Source organism: Polistes canadensis, unplaced genomic scaffold, assembly GCF_001313835.1.
Source record: "Polistes canadensis isolate GaletaPanama2010 unplaced genomic scaffold, ASM131383v1 scaffold_44, whole genome shotgun sequence".
NCBI classification, from domain to species: domain Eukaryota; kingdom Metazoa; phylum Arthropoda; class Insecta; order Hymenoptera; family Vespidae; genus Polistes; species Polistes canadensis.
The window spans coordinates 489,710-509,551 of record NW_014569591.1 but is presented as its reverse complement, the minus strand read 5'-3'; the positions used below and the strand labels follow the sequence as shown (position 1 = coordinate 509,551).

General features: G+C 34.1%; 1 protein-coding gene across 4 annotated transcripts in view; it reads left to right on the top strand.

Annotated features, from left to right (window-relative positions):
- Positions 1-213: 213 nt before the first annotated feature.
- The window catches only part of LOC106785034 (fasciclin-3), a 249,380-nt gene continuing 229,751 nt past the window's right edge, over positions 214-19,842 (top strand). For all 4 annotated transcript variants that reach the window (XM_014745152.1, XM_014745155.1, XM_014745156.1 and 1 more), the window contains exon 1: positions 214-807. In XM_014745152.1, the coding sequence (XP_014600638.1) occupies positions 714-807 (94 nt within the window). In that variant the 5' untranslated portion in view covers positions 214-713. The remainder of the gene's footprint in view (positions 808-19,842) is intronic.

Genomic DNA, 19,842 nt, shown 5'->3' with positions numbered 1-19,842 from the left:
TGGGTTAACACTGAGAAAAAAATTGCATATTTTGAAGAATTTTGTTGAAAGTCCCAGACCCATGTAACCCCTTAAGTTAGAGACAGAAAAGTGGGGTACACGTTAAAGACGATAGAGATAGCACTATCGGAGGTGTTCGGTCGTTCTCGGCTGAAAACCGATGTCTCACGAAGCGGACCGAAAGTAAAGCGCGCGGCAGACGGTCTACGCGCGCCGAGCTCTACGGTCGTGATTCGACTCTGGCGATCGACTTGTAATCTTTTTATCTCGTGTGCACTTTAATTCTAATAATAAATCAATTTACAATTTCGTTTCACAATTATATATATATATATATATATATTTCAAATCAATATTATATTATCGAATAAAATAAAATATATTAATTACGGTCTACTGTTTCCTAGATATAGGAAGGAAAATATAAAATAAAATAATAATCGTTCGCGCCTCGGTTTTGTTATTTCAAATTTGGTGTGATCGATCGAATATAATAAACAAACAAGTTTTATTTTAATTATTCTTCAAATACTTCTGACCAACGGAACATTTGTTCTACCTATATTGTTGGGGGGAAACATAGAGAGAGAGAGAGAGAGAGAGAGAGAGAAAAATAAATATACGTTTGTTATATAGTTCTGCACGAGCGTTAAAAGAAAAAAAAATAAGAAGAGGAGGAAGAAATAGAAGAGATAAACAGTGAGAGTTTGGTGATGTGCGCGAAATCAACGAGACCACCAACAGCAGCATTCACGATGTCGTCGTTCCTCTGGATCTTCGCTCTACTCTATCCAACGATCATTCAAGGTGCTAACAAACGTCTACATCCTTTTTGTCCCCTTATTTTTTTCTCTTTATTAATATTACTTATTTTTTTTTTGTACGCATATAATCGTGTATTTCGGTTTTACTCAAGGCAATTAATCGAAGATAACTTACGGCATTAGAAGATAACGGTCAACATATAATTAGTAAAGTCATTTCTAATATCTCGACACGCTGTTACATATTTTTAGTATAAAAAATAGATTAGAAAAAATATTATTCGCTCTGATATAGAAAGAAAAAGTATTCTTTTTCCACGTGTATCTCGGTATACATACGTGTATCGCATCGTTGAAGGTAGTTCCAACGGTTGGACGCCATTATGCGCGCACCTGGACAGTGGTATTTTTGTTGGAACTTTTTAATTGTTGATCGTTTTCTTCATCAATTAATTGTTTTTATTTTCGAGAACGAACGTTTCTTAATCACCGTCTTGTATAACGTCGAATGATGTTATTTATAAAATATGCCATTATATACAGAATTTATTTTAATCTTCTGCGGTTTTCGTTGGATATATGATTCATATATTTTGAAGTATCAAAGAAATAATCGAGATATATTAATATTTTTTTCCCTATCATTTATTTTCGATTTGTTTACAAATTTAATATGTATAAAATAGATCGTAAAAAAACTATAGAGTATATTCCATGAAAGCTTTTTTATTATTATAGCGATTAAGCCCAACTTAGTTTTACGGTTTGCGAGGAAAATTAGTAATTTTGAAAAAGAAAGTTTCGTTTTAATGAATTTTTTATTTATATATAGTTTCCTTTCTTTTTTTTTTATATATCTATACACAGTTTTATCTCTCTCTTAAACAAAATAATAAATAAATAAAAAGATATGATAGCCATGGGAAATATATTTTTTACCGAGTAACGTTATGGTGTTTGCTGCGACGTAGATAGTAAAAAAGGAAACGGTACCTACTCGTCGTTCGATTCGTTTGGTTCGCGTGTGAGAGTTCACGTATAGAATAAAATGGAAGAAGGTACGAGCTCGATATAACTATAACATAATCTATGATTATGCCGTAGAATCGTCAGAGTAAGTTTACCGCTACGACCACGTAATACTATTCCCTTCGTGTGTAAGATTCCCGAAGTCATGGCATGATGGAATAAATGATAAAGAAGATGGAGAAAGTCGTTTTCGTTTGACTCGCGTATAGTATTATCGTAACTATACCTTCGTTCTGTATATATTACATTTCTATATCTAGATATATATGTAACTAACAATAAGAATATGATCGTTTATATAGATACTATATATGCATGCATACATTCGATCATACATTGACGTTTCTTCATATATCCTAAAGAATATACAATATAAAACCAAAAAAAAAAAAAAGATAGTAAAACGCATGCAAAAAGTTTGATCTTTGATCATACTTCTCGAAAGTTTACCTATTGTTTTTCTTTAATATATAGTTTTCACGTATGCTTATGCTCACTCGTATTGTTTTTTAAGTCAAAGTTTGTTTCATTGAAAATTCGAGGTAAAACAGTGCTATAGCTTCGACACATCTCGTTATGAAAATATATTTATTTATTAGGTCTACCATTTTATTTTATTTTATTTTATTTTGTTCTTAATACAAGAAAAATATCATATGTAAGGAATTTACAAATATTTCATCTTCATCATATTCGAGTCAAAATCAATCGAATTTGTTAATGGTAAATTTTTTAATTACATAAAAAGAAAAACAATTTTTTTTCATTATTTCCATGGGTCGTTTCATCAAAAAGGAATACTTAAGACTAGTCATTAAAATTTTCAGATACGTGGGAATAGAATCAGTTGGGGATAGGTAGAAATATAAAGTAAAGGAAAAACGTGTAGGATCGATGAGGAAAGGTAGCTTTACTAACGAACAGTTATGGAATCGTCATCGATTTAGACGGTTTAGGAGACGTGTTCGACATCATGGAAATGTAAAAGACAGAGACGGAGAAATATAGAAAGAGAGAAAGAGATAGAATGAGAGAAAGAGAGAGAGAGAGATGGAGGAAAAGAAAGAAAGTGTGAGTTTAATGGTGGATATATAAATCGATCGATCGAATGAACGAACGAACGAACGAACGAACGAATCAACGAACGAAGACGCTCTTGTTGACGCCGATGACGACGACATTACGTCGCGACGACGACGATGACGACGACGAAGACGACGACGACGACGAACGACGACGACGACGAACGACGACGACGACGAAGACGTCGGCTACAACGACGATGGCTATTAGTCTCTCGCTTTGTCTTTTTTCAATTCATTCTCCTCCTATTCCTCCTTCACATTCTTCTCCTCCTCCTCCTCTTCTTCTTCTTCTTTCCCCTACTGTATTTTATCATCAAGGTCACGGCCAATACGTCCAACCGATCGAACAACCGTCGTTACTTTCGTTTCACATTTATGTCGGATTATTTCATTTTTATGAGTTTAACAATCTTTCGAATAACCTTGAAGATGTTTTTTATTTTTTATATTCGTTTGACCAATAATTATTATTAAAAATGTTATTAACAAATTAAAGTAAATACTGTCTCGTTGTTTATTTAAATATCAATTAATAAAAGTGTCGACATTATTGTACAATTCGCAATCAATTTATGTATATACATGACGTGTGATGATTGTACGTCTATTTTTATAATTGCACTTTTTATTTTTTTTTTTTTTTTTATAGAGTTTAAATAACAAATAATTGGATGGAAATTATAGTATAAATTATTATACGCATTTTTGTTTTGTCTATTTAGATATTATATCCAGCAAAAAGTTCATAATGACTTTTTTACTATTTGTGTAGTTATTGGAAATAATATGTCAGGTAGATAAGGAAAGAAACGATAAGCATAATCGAGTATTCATCGCGTACGTTTATTCCAAAAGTATTTTTCAAATAAACTTGGATTTTTAACGGCGTGCGTTTTATACGTAAGTATGTATTAGGGTGGGTGGTATAAGTGTATTGAAAACATTAAAAGGCTCGTTTAAAAGCAAACCCATAGAATCATTGAGTTCCCGATTGCTTTGAGAGCCGATCTTTTTCCCTATCTCTCTTTTTCTTTTTTTTTAATTTTTTTTTTTTTTAATACTATTTCATTTTTTTTTTAATCTTCTTTTGAACGTAGACGTTAGTAGATATCGCTTATCTTCCTTTTGAAATGTGTCTCTTTCACGAAAATGCGTTAAACAAGAACTCATTTTTAAATATATACCTTGATAAAGTATTATGAAATTTGGGATAGAGTATATCGTGTTTATCTTGAATTCAGGTATTTGTCTATATGTTGTAGAACCATTTGACAAGCAAATTTATGAATATGATCGTTGGTTATTTAGTGATTCACTCACTTAAACACTCCGTCATTTAGTCATTCAATCTGAACAGAAAGCTAAATGTAATGCGTTTTATCTGTTTTACCGTAAAAATATGAAAACAATGGTACGGTGCTCGAATCATTTCCTTCGCTTTTTGTTTGTTATTTTTTTTTTTTTTCATTTGCTTCGTTCATTCATATGTTTTTATTATAATTACGTTCAATGTTTTATAATAATGTTTTAATGAATTCGATGTCTTTTCATACAAATTTCATTTTGCAAACATTGGAAAAAATATCATGTTATAAAATGTTGTTTACGCATTCATATATGGGTATGTATCTATTTTAATATATTGAATCAGGAACGAGATATTTCTTTTTAAATCATGGATATTGATTTTTATTTCTCTCAATGCATCAACACTCATCCTTTACGAAGGATGACGAAATTACATATTGGATTTGTAGTTAAAATGTTCATACGTTGATATGTACACATTTTTTATCCTATCACATTTTCGAGCATTTTTGTTATTATTGAAATTCCTATAAAAGAAACGACACAATAAATTTATAAATTTTATTTATATTGATCACATAACACAGAGTGGAGTCGAAAGTTACTAGAATTTTAATTTTTATAATCTAAATAAAAACAATTAGCTTAAATGTTTCGAAAAAGAATAATTGATATTTAAAATCACCTGTGGAACGGTTGGAACGGTTTGGATGGCCTGTTTTTACTTTGGAAATTAAATGAAATAAATCTTTCGAGAGCTTTTTTTTTTTTATCTCTTTCATTTCTTTTTCGTACTTAATCGTTTTAGTAGTTTTTTGGAATTATTTCAAGTTATAGTTGTCGTAACACGCAAAGAAGAATTGTCTAGTAAAATAGCATTTTTCATCGTGATTATATTTACGATTCGAGAATGTCGGTAGCTTCGAGATTACCGTGAAAGCTTTTGTAGGTTTGGGTTAACGACGTGCATAGATGGCATCATTCCCCAACGCGCTCGTAATATATCTTTCTCGATTACGAGATTAAAAGTGTGATATAAATCGCTAGATGGCAAATTCTTTTTGGATATTTTTGTTGTTATGTTTTTGTCTCTTTCTCTTTTTTTCCTGTACCGCCGAAAGAGGTCCGGTTGGAACGTAGTTAGCAACAACGGATACCATCCAAAACGAAATCATTTCGCTTTATGGTTGATAAATTTTCAAATGTAATTCGTATCCGGAAAAGGTAGAAAGAACGCCTATGCATTTCGTATACGTATATATATAAATATATATGTGTATATATATATATATATATATCTATCTATACATACCTAATACATGCATCCATACTTTGTCGTGGTCGTCGTCGTCGTCGTCATTGTTGTGATGGTTTTGGTGTTGGTGAAGGTAATGGTGGTGATAGTACGTACATACATCGTTGGAATTCGATTACCATGCAAAACAGCTTCTCCAGTGTAAATTTTTTTGTCCAAAAAGTTTCTCTACATACAAAGCAATAGAGAAAACAGTGAACGAGTTTGTTCGATAGCTAGAGCGTCCCTTGACTGTATTCTACGAGTATGTAAAACAAATAGGCATGACGTTCATCGATCTAACATAAGTTAACGGAGTAAATCAGATATTTATTTGATACCACGTTTTATTGATTATCACGCATATTTTTTACTTCTCTCTTTCTTGTATTTTTCTTTCTAATCATATTTTTCATATTTGTTTCTTCGCATAACAAGAAATTCTACTATATTTATGTTTCTTAGCTTTATATAAGATATGTATGTATGTACCAGATAAGAAAGTCCGAAAATTATGTTGAATATTAATTAGATTAATTGCATACGTGTGGGTTAAGAAAGTATTGTGGAGGAGGAAAGTTTAAGGTCACAATTATACAAAAGAGCAACACCTTTCGTTTCAAGCGGTTGTAACTTAACTCGTGTTCACCTTGGACCATAAAAGAGGTTTCCAGTAAAAATGACGTAATCGTGTTGTGCATTAAACTCTTAGGCCTTGACTTCGCGTGCACGTTTATCGTGATTTTCATAGAAATTAAAGACCGAAATAAAATTATGAAAATAATGTATAATATATTATATATACATACATATATATATATATCGATTGATGTAATAGGCTTGATTTCTTCCTTTTTAGTTTCGTTTTTATTATCTATTTTCACATAAATTCAACGTACGTTCTTATAAAAAAAAAAGATTATTTTTTTTATACGTTATAGATTAATTACCGCTATTAAAATTTTGTTCGGAACTTGGAGTTCTCAATTTCTTTTTATCATGGTAATAAAATTATTCTTGATAATTTTAATCTTTAATACAATTTCTTCCTTGCATGATACATAAATAATGTGTATGATTTCCGATTAGATCTTCTTATATTTCTAATAATGGTTCAAGTTAATCAATAATATAATGAAATATTCATGTGTGTGTGTGTGTGTGTCTGTAAAAACACTTAAGTTCATCATTGTATGTATATGTTACCGGAATAGTGGAAATATATATATATTTGACTAAGGTAATAACAGGATTTATAGTTTCCGATTAGTAATAATAAATTATATACAATACATATATTATCACTTATGTAATGAATAATTTTGATTTTTGTTTCTATTATATTTTCTTTAAAATTATGATAAAATATACTCTAAAAAGATGGAACAAAGAATATTTTACAGTTTATTTTAAGAAAAAGAAATTCTAGAAAAAAGAATAAAGTGAATAAAAACATACTGCACAGTAAAGAAATTAATGAAAAAAAAGCTGATATACAAAAATGTTTGTAAAACTTCTTTCTTCGATATTTTGAAAACAATTAAGCATTGCACCCTTTCGTACGGTGCAATGTAATATCTTAAATATACTATGTAAAATTAAAAAAAAAATTGGAAACTATAAATTCTGAGCTTACCCTTGTAAGCTAAACATAACCACATAGTTTTATATCGCATCCAAAATAGAATTGATTGATTCATTGATGTAGTTAACTGCCATTCGTTACACGCAATACACATTCTTTTTTCATTGGGTAATTAATAATAAAAAGTATTTTATGCTAGTATAATTTCATTTCTACGGTATATTCAAACATATAAAAATGTATAGAATTAAATTTTTAGAAACGAGGGGGAAAAAAATGAGGAAACAATGCTTTAGATAAAAAAAATATTTCCTTTCTCAATAATCTCGAAATGTACATACGTGTATATTAATTTTAAATACCCGGGAGTTTCTCGTATTCTTTTGCTAAATAATAATCATTCTATTTATGCAAAGAAAACGCGTATACGTAAAGCTTCATGTACTCGTGAGTATCGGATATGTTTTTACAGTATGTTAAAACGTTCCTCGGCAAACACTGTGTCGTCACGTAGCAATTTTTATGCTTATTAGGTTTATGGTAAAAACGTTGTATTTTTCGTATCAAAGTAACGATTCGATACACGCCACGATTTTACCATTAAAAAACTATCGTGACACATTTTTTAAGTTTCTTTATCTAAATTTCGTTAATTCATTTCGTAACTTTTCAAATGGTGATTAGATTAATATCATCGAGATAAAGAGAATGTAGTAATACGTAGGCGTTTTAAGCAACGTGCGTGCGGAGTAAAATAATTCAAAAGAAGAATGTGGGTTACGTCACATGGTGGTTGTGAGTATAACGGAACAGTGGCCTAATTACAATCTCTATACCCCGATGCAACTAGAAAGGCAGGCGCGCGTAATGCATACGCAGAAGTTAGTTTGTGGTAGACGATTGCAACATACCCAGTTATGATAGATAGGCCGTGCGAACTATATCCTCAATCCATATATCTCTTATGCCAGTTAATTAATTTCTATATCGTTTACGTTATATCAGACAAAAGAAAAATTCCCTTAGGGTTGCGTTACCTTCTCTATACAATTAACGTAATTTACGCTCGAAGTAAAATGCTCTCTTTCTCTTTCTTTTTTTTTGGATTCTCTTTCCCCTTTTCATTCTTTCTCTCTCTCTCTCTCTCTCTCTCTCTCTCTCTCTCTCTCTCTCTCTTTCTCTATTTTTCTCTCCTTCTCTCTCTTTCTCTATTTTTCTCTCCTTCTCTTTACGAAGGTTTAGCAGGGTAGGAAAAAGTAGCAGGATTAAAGTAGAAAACTTTGAAAAAGCGAACTTTAATAATCTCAAAGCTGGGGCCGTTCTTAACGCGTCAAGATTTAATTACTCTTTCGTTCCTTTTTTTTTTTTTGTATTTTTATTATTAATTTTTTATGTTTTCTCTTTTTTCTCTTTTTCTTCTTCTCCTTCTTCTTCTCCTTCTCCTTCTTCTTTTTCTTCTTTTTTATGTTCGATTTGTTTTACATTTTGTTTCTTTTTTATCCCGCGAGATAAATCATGGTACGATACTTCGGTAAACAAGAAAGTTTACGTTTATTACAGAGTTTTGTTAACACGTAGGCTCTATCTTCTCGTTATATTATCGTTAACGACGAGGTTCGAGTAATATCATTATGTTTTTCTGTAACAATAGGAAATAATATAATGCACATTTAATAGACTTATTCGTGATTCTCAAATGATACTCGCACACAATCTCTCTCTCTCTCTCCCTCATTCTATCTTTTTCTTTCTTTTTGTAAGCTGTGTAACTCTTAAACGACTATTTCAGCATTCTTATCTCTTTATTACGTAGTGATAACTCGAGGCGGTGAAGCGTTTAGCGCAAAAATCACGTTCCCACAGCTCGCAGGACTTCGAGGAAGAAGATATCGGTGTAATAGTGCGCAACAATGGCCCGTTCGTTCATCCTTCGTTCGTTCATTCGTTCATTCGTTCATTCGTTCGTTCATTCGTTCGTTTGTTCGAGATTTTCCTTCTTCTCATCTCTCTTTGGCTCTTAGCTAATCCCTTCGACTTACGTAAGATCGTTTAACGGCTTTTCCCCTTAAACGCGTCACACCTATACATTTAAAGCTGTTCAGTCTATCCATCTATATACTCGTGTATGTAACGTCTTGGGCGTGAATATGTACGATGTCGATCCCTTTCTCCCTATTCTGTTCACTTTCCGTATGAGTTTCACAAAGGAATTGGAGAACTTTGGAATCGAAGGTGGGTCATTAAGAAAAAAGGTAAAAAAGATCTATCTATCTATCTATCTATCTATCCAGTTAAGCTAGCTAGCTAGCTAGCTAGCTATCTTTCTATTCTTGAAGGTGAAACGTTACGACAGGTGTGTCCCACATTCACGTTCACATTCACATTGATGTTCTTAACAGGTTCTTCTTCTATTTTCTTTTTTATTTTGCTTCTCTTCTTGGAACAGGTTTAGGTTCGTCCAAATCTCTTTCGAATTATTTCTCGCTTAAGAGAGTGTTCCATGGTTTAGTAATTATCATTTTCCATCATTTTGGATCTTTTGAAAGAAAAATGTCAAAAGGAATATTAGGTAGAATCCAATATGTTAACAAAGTTCATTTGGTTAAATGTTCACTTTGGATAATGGTAATAGTTCGCAGTACCGTAATAAAGACGTTTATCGTTAGCTGTTTATCGATCTCTACGCTATGCGAGAGAGAAAGCCACTTTTCTCTACATACGTACGCATCTATATATGTATGTATGTATGTGAGTATGCTTGCAGTTGTATGTCTCTACGCGCTATCGCCTATTTATGTACGTTAAATCTCTATCTGGCGCGATCATGCCTCTCCCCCGACGAAAGTACGTATCGCTCATCGTGGTGCACCCACTCGGCCATAATTAATAGAATTCGAGGCTAGTAGAGCTAATAATGCGTTAACTCTGTGGTTGATGCTTCACTATGGATAACACTCTACTAGTATAATAGTCAGCATTTGGAATATTATTGAAATATATCTATTTTTAATTCTCTCATGTTTATTTTTAAATAAATAATTAATTAATTAATTAATTAATGCATGCGCTTCTTGTGCGATAACACCTTGACTTTCGTTACCATTATTCTATTTGTGTGTTACAAATATTATATATATATATATATATATATTATAATATATATTTATTATATCGTATTAATTCCTCGATGTGGTTATGTTTAATAATTCAGTGATATTCGATTTATAATAATAAGATTTATTAAAAATAATAACAGTATGAGGTAGCTAAGTCATTAATCGGAAATGATCGTCAATGTGTGTTTTTAAACGAAGTATTTAAGCGAAGCTACGAAGCGAATCGACGATAGAGGATATCGACCTGTACGCAAAGAAAGAGCACATGGTCATGGAAAGGGAGTTCGCTCTACGATTCGAACCAACAGTTTCTCCCTATAACGCAGCTTTCTCTGTTGTTGACTGACCAATCGTGGTTAGGTAATATCGGCTGGCTAGTCCTTCCTTCGATCATTTTCTATGCGGCGGAAATAGTTCTCTCTCTCTCTCTTTCTTTATCTCTCTCTCTCTCTCTCTCTCTCTCTCTCTCTCTCTCTCNTCTCTCTCTCTCTCTCTCTCTCTCTCTCTCTCTCTCTCTCTCTCTCTCTCTCTCTCTCTCTCTCTCTCTCTCTGTCCCTGTCGTTTATTTTTTTATTTTTTAGGAAAATCCTTATCTATTAGCTCTTCCAACGAAGCGTGAATTCTCCGAAAGAATTTCTTTCTGAATGAAATCTCATTTCTTTCTCTATCTTTTTCTCTCTTTTTCTCTCTTTCTTGATTTCTCACACCATCTCGGACGTCGAATTTCGAACGGCAGCTGCGAACAAGGGCGAGAGAGTCCTTTCCAGGCGAATTGCCAAGTTTCCCCTTTTGATCCTCGGATTCGCATGATTTACCGTTTTGATTTTGCGAACGCCTCGTACGAATTTACAACACCGAGAACCGAGATCGTCTCGGTGATGCGAGTAATCATCGCCGAAAGCGGATAATCCTTCGATGCTATATATTTCCATGGTCTAACTCTCTCTCTCTCTCTCTCTCTCTCTTTCTCTCTCTCCTCTCTTTGCTCTCCCACACGCACACACTCACATACACATACGCCTGGTAGGGTAACTCTCGTTCGTTCGTCCGTATGTTCGTACATCATCGAATTTTAATTGGAATTCAATTTCGCGCTCTAGTTTCGCGGCTTCTCGCTAAAAGCTAGTCATCGGTTTTTTCATCGGCATGCCGTGCTCATCGAAATCTACTTAATTGTATGAAATACGTCAGGCTTTACAAATTTAAAAAAAAATTTTTTTTCTCTCCTTGCTTTCTTTTATTTCATTGCTTTTTTCTCTCACCCCCCGCCACCTCACCCCACTACCGCCCCACCCCAACACTTTGCGCTTCTTCTTTTTTTCTATCTCTTTTTTTAACCGGTGTAAGTCAAGTCACGTAACTTTTAGCAAATTAGCGTTGAAAGATAAGACAAGTTTAGTTGGATAGCTCGAGGAAGTTAAACGCTTTGTTACCTTTATCATTATTGTTATACTTATTTCCGTCAATGACTTGCTTTTTCTTTTCTCTGAAAAATAAAACACATGAAAGAATAATATTAATGTTAAAATAAACTTTTGTTAAATAAATATATTTTTGTGTTTCGTTGGTCGAAAGAGAGAGAGAGAGAGAGATAGAGAGAGAAAAAGGAAACGTTTGAAAAATCGTTTACAACAATAAATAAATTGTTGGTGAGAGAGAAAGAAATGGTGCGTTTCGTATACATACATTAGCGCGATTACGAGGATTTAATTAATACGATACACGTATATATACATATATATTTATCTATGCATATATATATACATTCGTGAAACTCAGCGTACAAACGTTGGAATTGGAAAGTTGCGCGCTGCTATCGATGGAAATCGAGAGAGTCGTTCTGAATTCGAAATCGACCGGGTTACGGTGTATGTCAATATTGAAAATGTATCGAGCGAGATAAACGTCTCTGTTATGCGATCTGAATTGCAAATGCAATTTGGAACGCGTCTCTCCCTTCCTTCTTGCGGAACTCGCGATCGGAAGGTACTGACTTTGCCTTGTCGTTGCTCGTCCTTCTATTTATCTATCTGAAATAATTCGTCGTTGTTGATAGAGAGAGTTAAATCGAAACGAGATGAGATCAGATGAGACCAGACCAGATCATACCATACCATACCATACTATACCATACCATACCATACCAGACAAAATGAAGATCGTCATAATCAAGATCGAAGGAGTATAAAATAACCCCAACTCTTTAATAAAATCATTCATTTTCAAAGTTATTAGTAAATCAATCTTATAATGTTACAATTAGATATTTATTTTATCTAATGTTGATCTCATTCGTAAAACAGTTTTATCATCTTTTTTATCATTTATTTTTTTGAACATTAATGAATCAAGAATGTTAAATGTTTACGATTAACATACGGGATAGGAATTTAAAGCGTTTATGAATTAATCTTGTCATTCTTATGTATATATTTACGTTTAATATAAGTAGATGGAGGGAAAAAAAAAACAAGAAAAAGAGGAAATACGTAAATCGACGGTATGGATTTGTGGTAGGGAAGGAGAAGGGCCACAAGGGAGAGAATCGACTTGGTTCTCGTATATCACTATCATTTTTTTTCGACATAAAATCGATGTCGGCCAGCGTATGGCGGCCAGCTATTTCGTAAAATATGTTCCGCATAATTTAGAATACATAGGACAGAACTACCGGTTTCTCCCTTCCCATATCTCTCTCTCTCTCTCTCTCTCTCTCTCTCTCTCTCTCTCTCTCTCTCTCTCTCTTCCACTCTCTTCCACTCTCTTTTCCTCGTTTTCTCGTTTCCATGCTATGCTATAACTGGATAATCAGAAATAGACCTTTCAGATTCCAATTATCGATTCCATTCATTATGAAGTACGCCAGTAGAGTAATCAAGTCGAAAGGATGATTTTCCCTCCCTACTTCCCTTTATTTTTCTCTCTTTTTCATTCATTCGAACATATATGCATGATCTATACATTAACATCTAATAAATTTCAAGTAAGAAACAGACGAGGCATTGTCGTATTGCAGACGTCTCGATTGTAAAGAAGGATGAAAGTCCTAACTAGTTTCTTTCTTTCCGTTCTAATACTTTTAACGACATGGAGGAGAAGGAGGAGGGGAGTGTCCAAGAAGGGAGACAAGAAGGAAGGAATGAGAAGGAAATGAGTGCAACGAGAGTACGTAGAACCACGCTTAAAATTCATCTTTCTCATAGTAGTCGTTCGCTCGGTCCAACTGTACTTCCTTCTTTTTCCTCTCTCTCTCTCTCTCTCTCTCTCTCTCTCTCTCTCTCTCTTTCTCTTGTTCCGCTTTCTTTCTCTTACCAGATATAATTGCTTTTTCTCTCGGGCGATTGGACGTCCATTTCGACAAAGCGAGAAGAGTGCCCCTTGTCTTTCGAGTCGCTCAAACGTCACTATCATCCTTTCTGCTTTCTCATTGCTAAGTTCCATCTCTTTCTATCTCTCTCTCTCTCATTTTTTTTTCTCTCGTTCTCTTTTATAGTAACCAGATTTTCTCTCTCTGTAGGGTCGTTCAATGAGATATAAATTCCATTCTCTCGAGTAGAAATTATGCTTGTTGTATTCCTTATAATTTCAGTCGTTGAGATCATAATTTTTAACTTGAGACGAAAGAGGAGACGTTCGTTTTACCGAATGATAAAATACAATGTTTAAGTGTATATGTAACCTTCTTTTACGCGATGAACGTGTACAACTGTTAAAGAGAGAAAAGTGTATTGACCTCTCGCAGCAAAGTACCGGCTGCTGGTGCATCAACTTGATTGTATGGATTCTTAATGCACGCAACGAACGGCTTACGAAACCCCGTTAGCAATCGTGGAAGCCGCTTCAAGAAAATTCTCATTTTTTTCTTTTTTTTCTTTTCTTTTTTTTTATGTTTAGTCTTTGTTTAGGAGAAAATTGATTGATTGCACGATCGAAGATGGAAGAAAAGAAGATTCTTATTCATAATTTATAATCCTTCTTCTATATATTTCCCCTTCTTTTTCATGCATCCTTTGCTTATAACAAAAACCCACGTCAATACTGGCTGCTCCAATTTTTTTTTGTTCAACCGCTCATCAATTTGATCAATTGTTTTTTTCCTTCTTAATCTTTTTTTTCTAATATTATATTTTCTAATTTCTTTCGTTCTCCATTCTTAGTTTCATTCGTTCATTTAAAAATGACTCGGTGCTAACGACGTTATCGTACGAGAGAAAAAGAGGGTCCTTGAATGTATGAAGAAACTCATCGTTCTCTCGTGTATATACATATATGTATATACATATATAGGTATATATATATACATACATACATATCTATATAAAAGCGGATATACGTTCCACGACTGCAAATTCCTACGTACATACATCCACCACGAGAGACTGCATTCCGTCGCGTAACATTCTCTCACGGAATTCATATAATCATTTTATTATCCGAGTTACGCGGAAAAGCATATTAATTGCGAGAAGGACCAAGACCCCTCTCCCTCCCCCCTCCTTTCTCTCTCCCTCTCTCCCTCTCTCTCTCTCCTTCTCTCTTTCTTTATCTTACACTCTCTTCCTGGTCCTTCGGGAAGGACATTCGAAAAGAACGCCGTTTCTCTCATTTTGGGACAAAGCCAAATTCGTTCCTTGTCCTGTCTTCTCTTTCTTCATCTACCTCTATTTTCTAAAAGTAAAGGATTCTGTTAGGGTGCCAGCTAGGTTTTCAACGTACATGCTCGAACGTCGATTCGGGATTCACTTTGCAGGATCTTCGTCTTCAAGGGACGTTAATAAAGTTTTCTCTTTCTTTCTTTCTTTGTTTCTTTCTTCCGCCATTTGGTAAGGTCGAGAATTTCCATTCTCTATTCTTCGTGAATCAAGCAATTTCTCTCTCTCTCTCTCTTTCTCTCTCTTTTTCTTTTCTCTCATTTACTCTCCCGAGTTAGGAGCATCCATTGCGATCATAGATCTGCAACGTCGGCGTTGGAGACGGTGGCAAGGTCGTAATTACCCTGGCGCTAGTGCACTCTTGGGGGCCACTAACGTTACCACATCGATCCAAACGTTAGCACATAGATTTCATTGGATTCGCTTATGTTCTTGAACATAAACACCCAGGAAAATCCTTTTTCTCTGAATAGACCCAATAAGAAATCTATATTTCGGATTTAAGCCAATTATTATAGGAGGAGGATGGAAACAGCTACCTCTAACAGCGAGATTTAAAGATTAAAGATATTTCTAATTGGATCTTCAAAATTCGATATAATCTTTCCTTTTTATTATACCATAACACGGATTAAATAATGAAATTTCATGATAAGTAGATACTTTAACGAAAGCGAAATGAAAAGGTTGGTAGAAACTAATGTAAGGCTTCGTTCTTAAGAATCGACTATAAAACGAATCCAAGGGTTGAGGGGAAGAGTATGCTCAGAGCTAACGTTTAATGATACTACCTACGATCGAGAAAGGTAACTATCCTAATTTCTAGTTCGTATTCGCCCTTTGCACGCTAATGTTAGTAGTATTCAGCTAGTAGGGAACGTAGGTCGTAGTAAAGGAAACGAAGAAAGGAACAAAGCGTGTTGTGGAGGCCACTTTTACTCGCGGTCGTTATATGTACTTCCTGGAACGTCAGAGAAGGTACCAGCAAGGAAAGCCGGTCGAAGGGTTCAAGGCTGCCACTGGGTTCAACGTTCCCTCTAACGAAGAAAGATAGAGAAAAAGAAAGAGAGAAGAAGAAGAAGAAGAAGAGGGAATGACTCCTCCTTTCCCTCCTCTTCATTCTTTTGCTTTTGCTTTTGAAGTGTTTCAAAAGAAAATTAACTATTTACGTTAGAAGATAGTTATGACGAAGCTAAGAAATACTATCTTAACTCACTATTATTTTCTTATTTTCAACAACGTAACATGTGTGGGAAGGAAAAAGGGGAAGGAACATAGTTTTCTCAACTACATCGTAGGTTTGATTTTCCTAGCTGTTATATCGAGAAACGATAGTAGATAATGCTAGTCCGTTGTTATCGATTCGAAGCAAGGAAAAATATGCTACCGATAAAAACGTTGCCTTTCGTATTCGTTATCTACATTTACTCCTATACCATCGTTAAAATAATAAGGTTTTGTATTGTGTATTATATATCTTTCCTTGTTCCTCTCTTCCTCTTTCTTTATAAAGCTTTTTATATTTACTCTTCGCACAGTTTTTAAAGAAATAGAAATACAGAAGAGATTATTGGAAAATCGACGAGTAAATCCCAATAACGACAACTACGACGACGAGTTCAAGTTTTCTCTCTCTCTCTCTCTCTCTCTCTCTCTCTATTTCACTATATATTTCTCTTATACTCTCTTTATATATATCTCTCTCTCCCCTTTTAGAGTAGAAAAATTTAAAAGCAAATCGAATTCACGTTTAACGATTGCATCGTCGTCTATCATACGGATTTAAAACTCTTATCGCTATTTATCGGTCGAATTTTGATAGTTTCATCGTGAGAACCCCCCCAGGGATTTCGCGACGTTTTATTTATATCGTTACGTCGAAGAGAGATTTCCTTTCCGTATAGAAGGTACAGAAAATCTAGAAACGTTAGACGTAAAACTCGACTTTCATACTTCGTCGCCTTCCAATAACCTTTTAAATCGTCTAGAATTGACAATATCCTTCTTAACTATAATTCTACCTTAGCAATTTCTGGATCTCATATGCCATAAATATATGCATACATACGAATTTATATTAAAATTGTTCGTATTTTTGTGGTTGAGCTCATGAAAAATGATACATATAATATATACACCTGTACGAAAAAAATTCTCTCCTCTAGAATAAATATTATTTAAATAAAAAAATCTACGTATTATCGTAAGAGTTATAGATAATAATAATAATAATAATAATAATAATGTAAAGAATAGTCGAGTGGTAAAGCCACAGGCTGATGCGACCAATCGAAAGGAGCCGAGAAGATATAACCGTCGAGCGTGTCTCGTGTGTTATCCGAGTTGGTTTCTCTCCTCCTCCTCCACCATCTCCTCTTCCTCCTCCTCCTCCACCATCTCCTCTTCCTCCTCCTCCTACGTATTTGCGTCCATGTGTTCCTTTATTCTCTTTGTGTATATATATATATATATGTTTGTGCGTATAAGTTTAAGTATGAGTATGAGTATGAGTTTACGTGAATCGAACGCGAAGGAGAAAAGAGGAAGGAGTAGAGGTAAAGAGAGAAGGACGAAGAAGCGGTCGGCCGAGCAAGACCGGTCCGACAGGTTTCTTGGTTCTCGAGGAGTAGGCGAAAGGCTCTTCTACTCCGTTAGCCTCTTTCTTCGGTTCTTGGGGACTCGACCAAGAGAAGCTTGCTCTGGGGTGGACACTTTTTTCTCTTCTCTTCTCTCTCTTTTTCTTATACGGTCACGAACGCTTATTCCAACTTCACTTGGTGGAGTGTCCACGACTTTGACCATCGTAACGGACTCGAATTTTCAACAGTAAAAGCTTCAACTTATATATATCTTTTTCTCTCTTTCTTTCTTCTTCACATTTTATCTTTTTTGTAATCTTTATCAGTAACAAATGTAAAATGGGAGACGTTAGACGTTAGACTTTAGACGTTGGTAAAGTTGAGGAGCTAGAAACTAACGAGGTACCTGTAAAAGAGTCTTAGTCATCATCGTTGTCCGCGTAGTCGTCGTCATCATCATCATCATCATCCTTTTCATCTTCTTGACTCTATCCAAGCAAAGATCCTCTCTGACTTAAACTCGGATAAGCTTCTCCCTCTTGTATATAACAAATTTTCACGTCAACCTCTCGACCTGCTTTCCTTCCACGAGTTTGCCATTGTAGTTGTGTAGTAGCAGTAGTTGTAGTAATAGTAATACCTCATCCACTACCTTTACCGTTTTATTCTATAGGAAAACTTCCGACTTTGCTTTTCCCTGCCATGAGGCGTGGCTCCATCTTTTTTTTGGGAAACTTGCCAAGATCACTGTTTATAAATGTCTCTTTGAGACAGAGATGTCATGTCTTTTCTTTACTTCTTCCATTTTATTTCTCCTATTTTCTTGTGTAACAAGAAAACTAGACAAAATTGCAATACTCTTTTTAGGTAGATAGTAACAGGAGTCTCTTTATCTAAAACATTCTTTTGACTTTTCAATTTTTTTTTTTCTTTCTCTCTAGTTTTGTTCTTTTCTTTCATTTTTTTATTTTTCATTTGGCTCGATTTGAAAATTACCATAGGCACGTGCAAAATTTAACCATAGATTTCGATGAATAATTTGCTCTTTTTAAAGTTACTTTATCTAAAAGAAAAATAGAGTGACAGAGAGAGAGAGGTAAGAAAATGTCCGAGGATTGAATTTTACTTTGCATTTAAACTCGGATTACCAGAGTGAAAGTAGTATGCATATAATATCCTATTCGAAGTATAGATAATTCAAATGATAGAAATTTGCTTATGTTTCAAAAGATAAAAATTAGTATTCATTTTCTCTTACCTTTTTTTTCCTCAAGTTTCTTTCTTTCTTTTTTTCTTTTTTTTACGAATCATCTGATCAAACGTTAAATTTATTGCAACCTCGGTACCGTGCAAACCCGTTTCAGCTTTAAGACCACCTTACTGTAGAACCAATCGAACGAGATGGTCCATCGACCTTACCTGGCCACGAACGATCGTTTCACACTTGCCAATCCGTTCTTCCTTGTATTTCTCTTTTTCTTTTTTTTTCTCCCTCTCTATCTCTCTCTGTCTCTCTCTCTCTCTTTTTTTCTTTTTTCATTGTTTTCACTTCTTTCACTTTGTCCAGTTTTGTGGTCTCCCTGTGCCTCTATCTCTCCCTTCCTGGACTATGGGATCTCTGCCAAGATTCCCGTTTGTAAACGCCAGAAACAATATACAAACTTATCACGACACACAACGAGAATTGAATAGTTTCTTAACTGAAAGTTTGATGCCTAGCCACGATTTTGGATGTCTTGTCATAGCCATGTATTTTTGATTTTACTTATAAAAAGAAAAAGTTTCTCAGCTACGTTTTGGAGTTGGCTCAAGATTTTTTGTTTTTTTTTTCTTTTTTTTTTGTAATTTATGTATGCGTTTGTTATAAAGTCGAATCGAGATTTATAAATAAATTATTCTTACTTATCAATGAAATAATATATATATATCTAATAATGTTTTTTTTATTTTTTAATAGATAAATTATTGTTATTACATTATTTTTTAAATTTCTCAGTATCTCGTTGTTAACGTGGAGATAATCTTTATGAAATAAAGAAATAAATATAAGAAGAATGATTCATGTACGTACGTATACATACATACCTCCACAAATGACTATATACAATCTTATCGAGTCTCGTAAAAAAAATTCATGCAATTTATTATGAAGTTATGCGCACGCAAAGCAAAGAGTTAAGTTAAGAGTCTTGTTTGCTTTTTTTTCCGGGAATCGAGTCGATGAGAAATGTAATGGAAATAAGGGGTAGAAAAAAAGGGAAAAGGAAAAAAAAAGAAAGAAAACAAGAAGAAAGGAAAAGAATAGTTTGCTATGCGCGTGAACACGAAACGTTGACGTTATCGGTCACGAAACTTTCGCTTCTCATCAGTCAGCACTTTTCTCAGTTTCCTGATTCGCTCTGGCGATCATTCTGCTAGCTCTAAGATGGT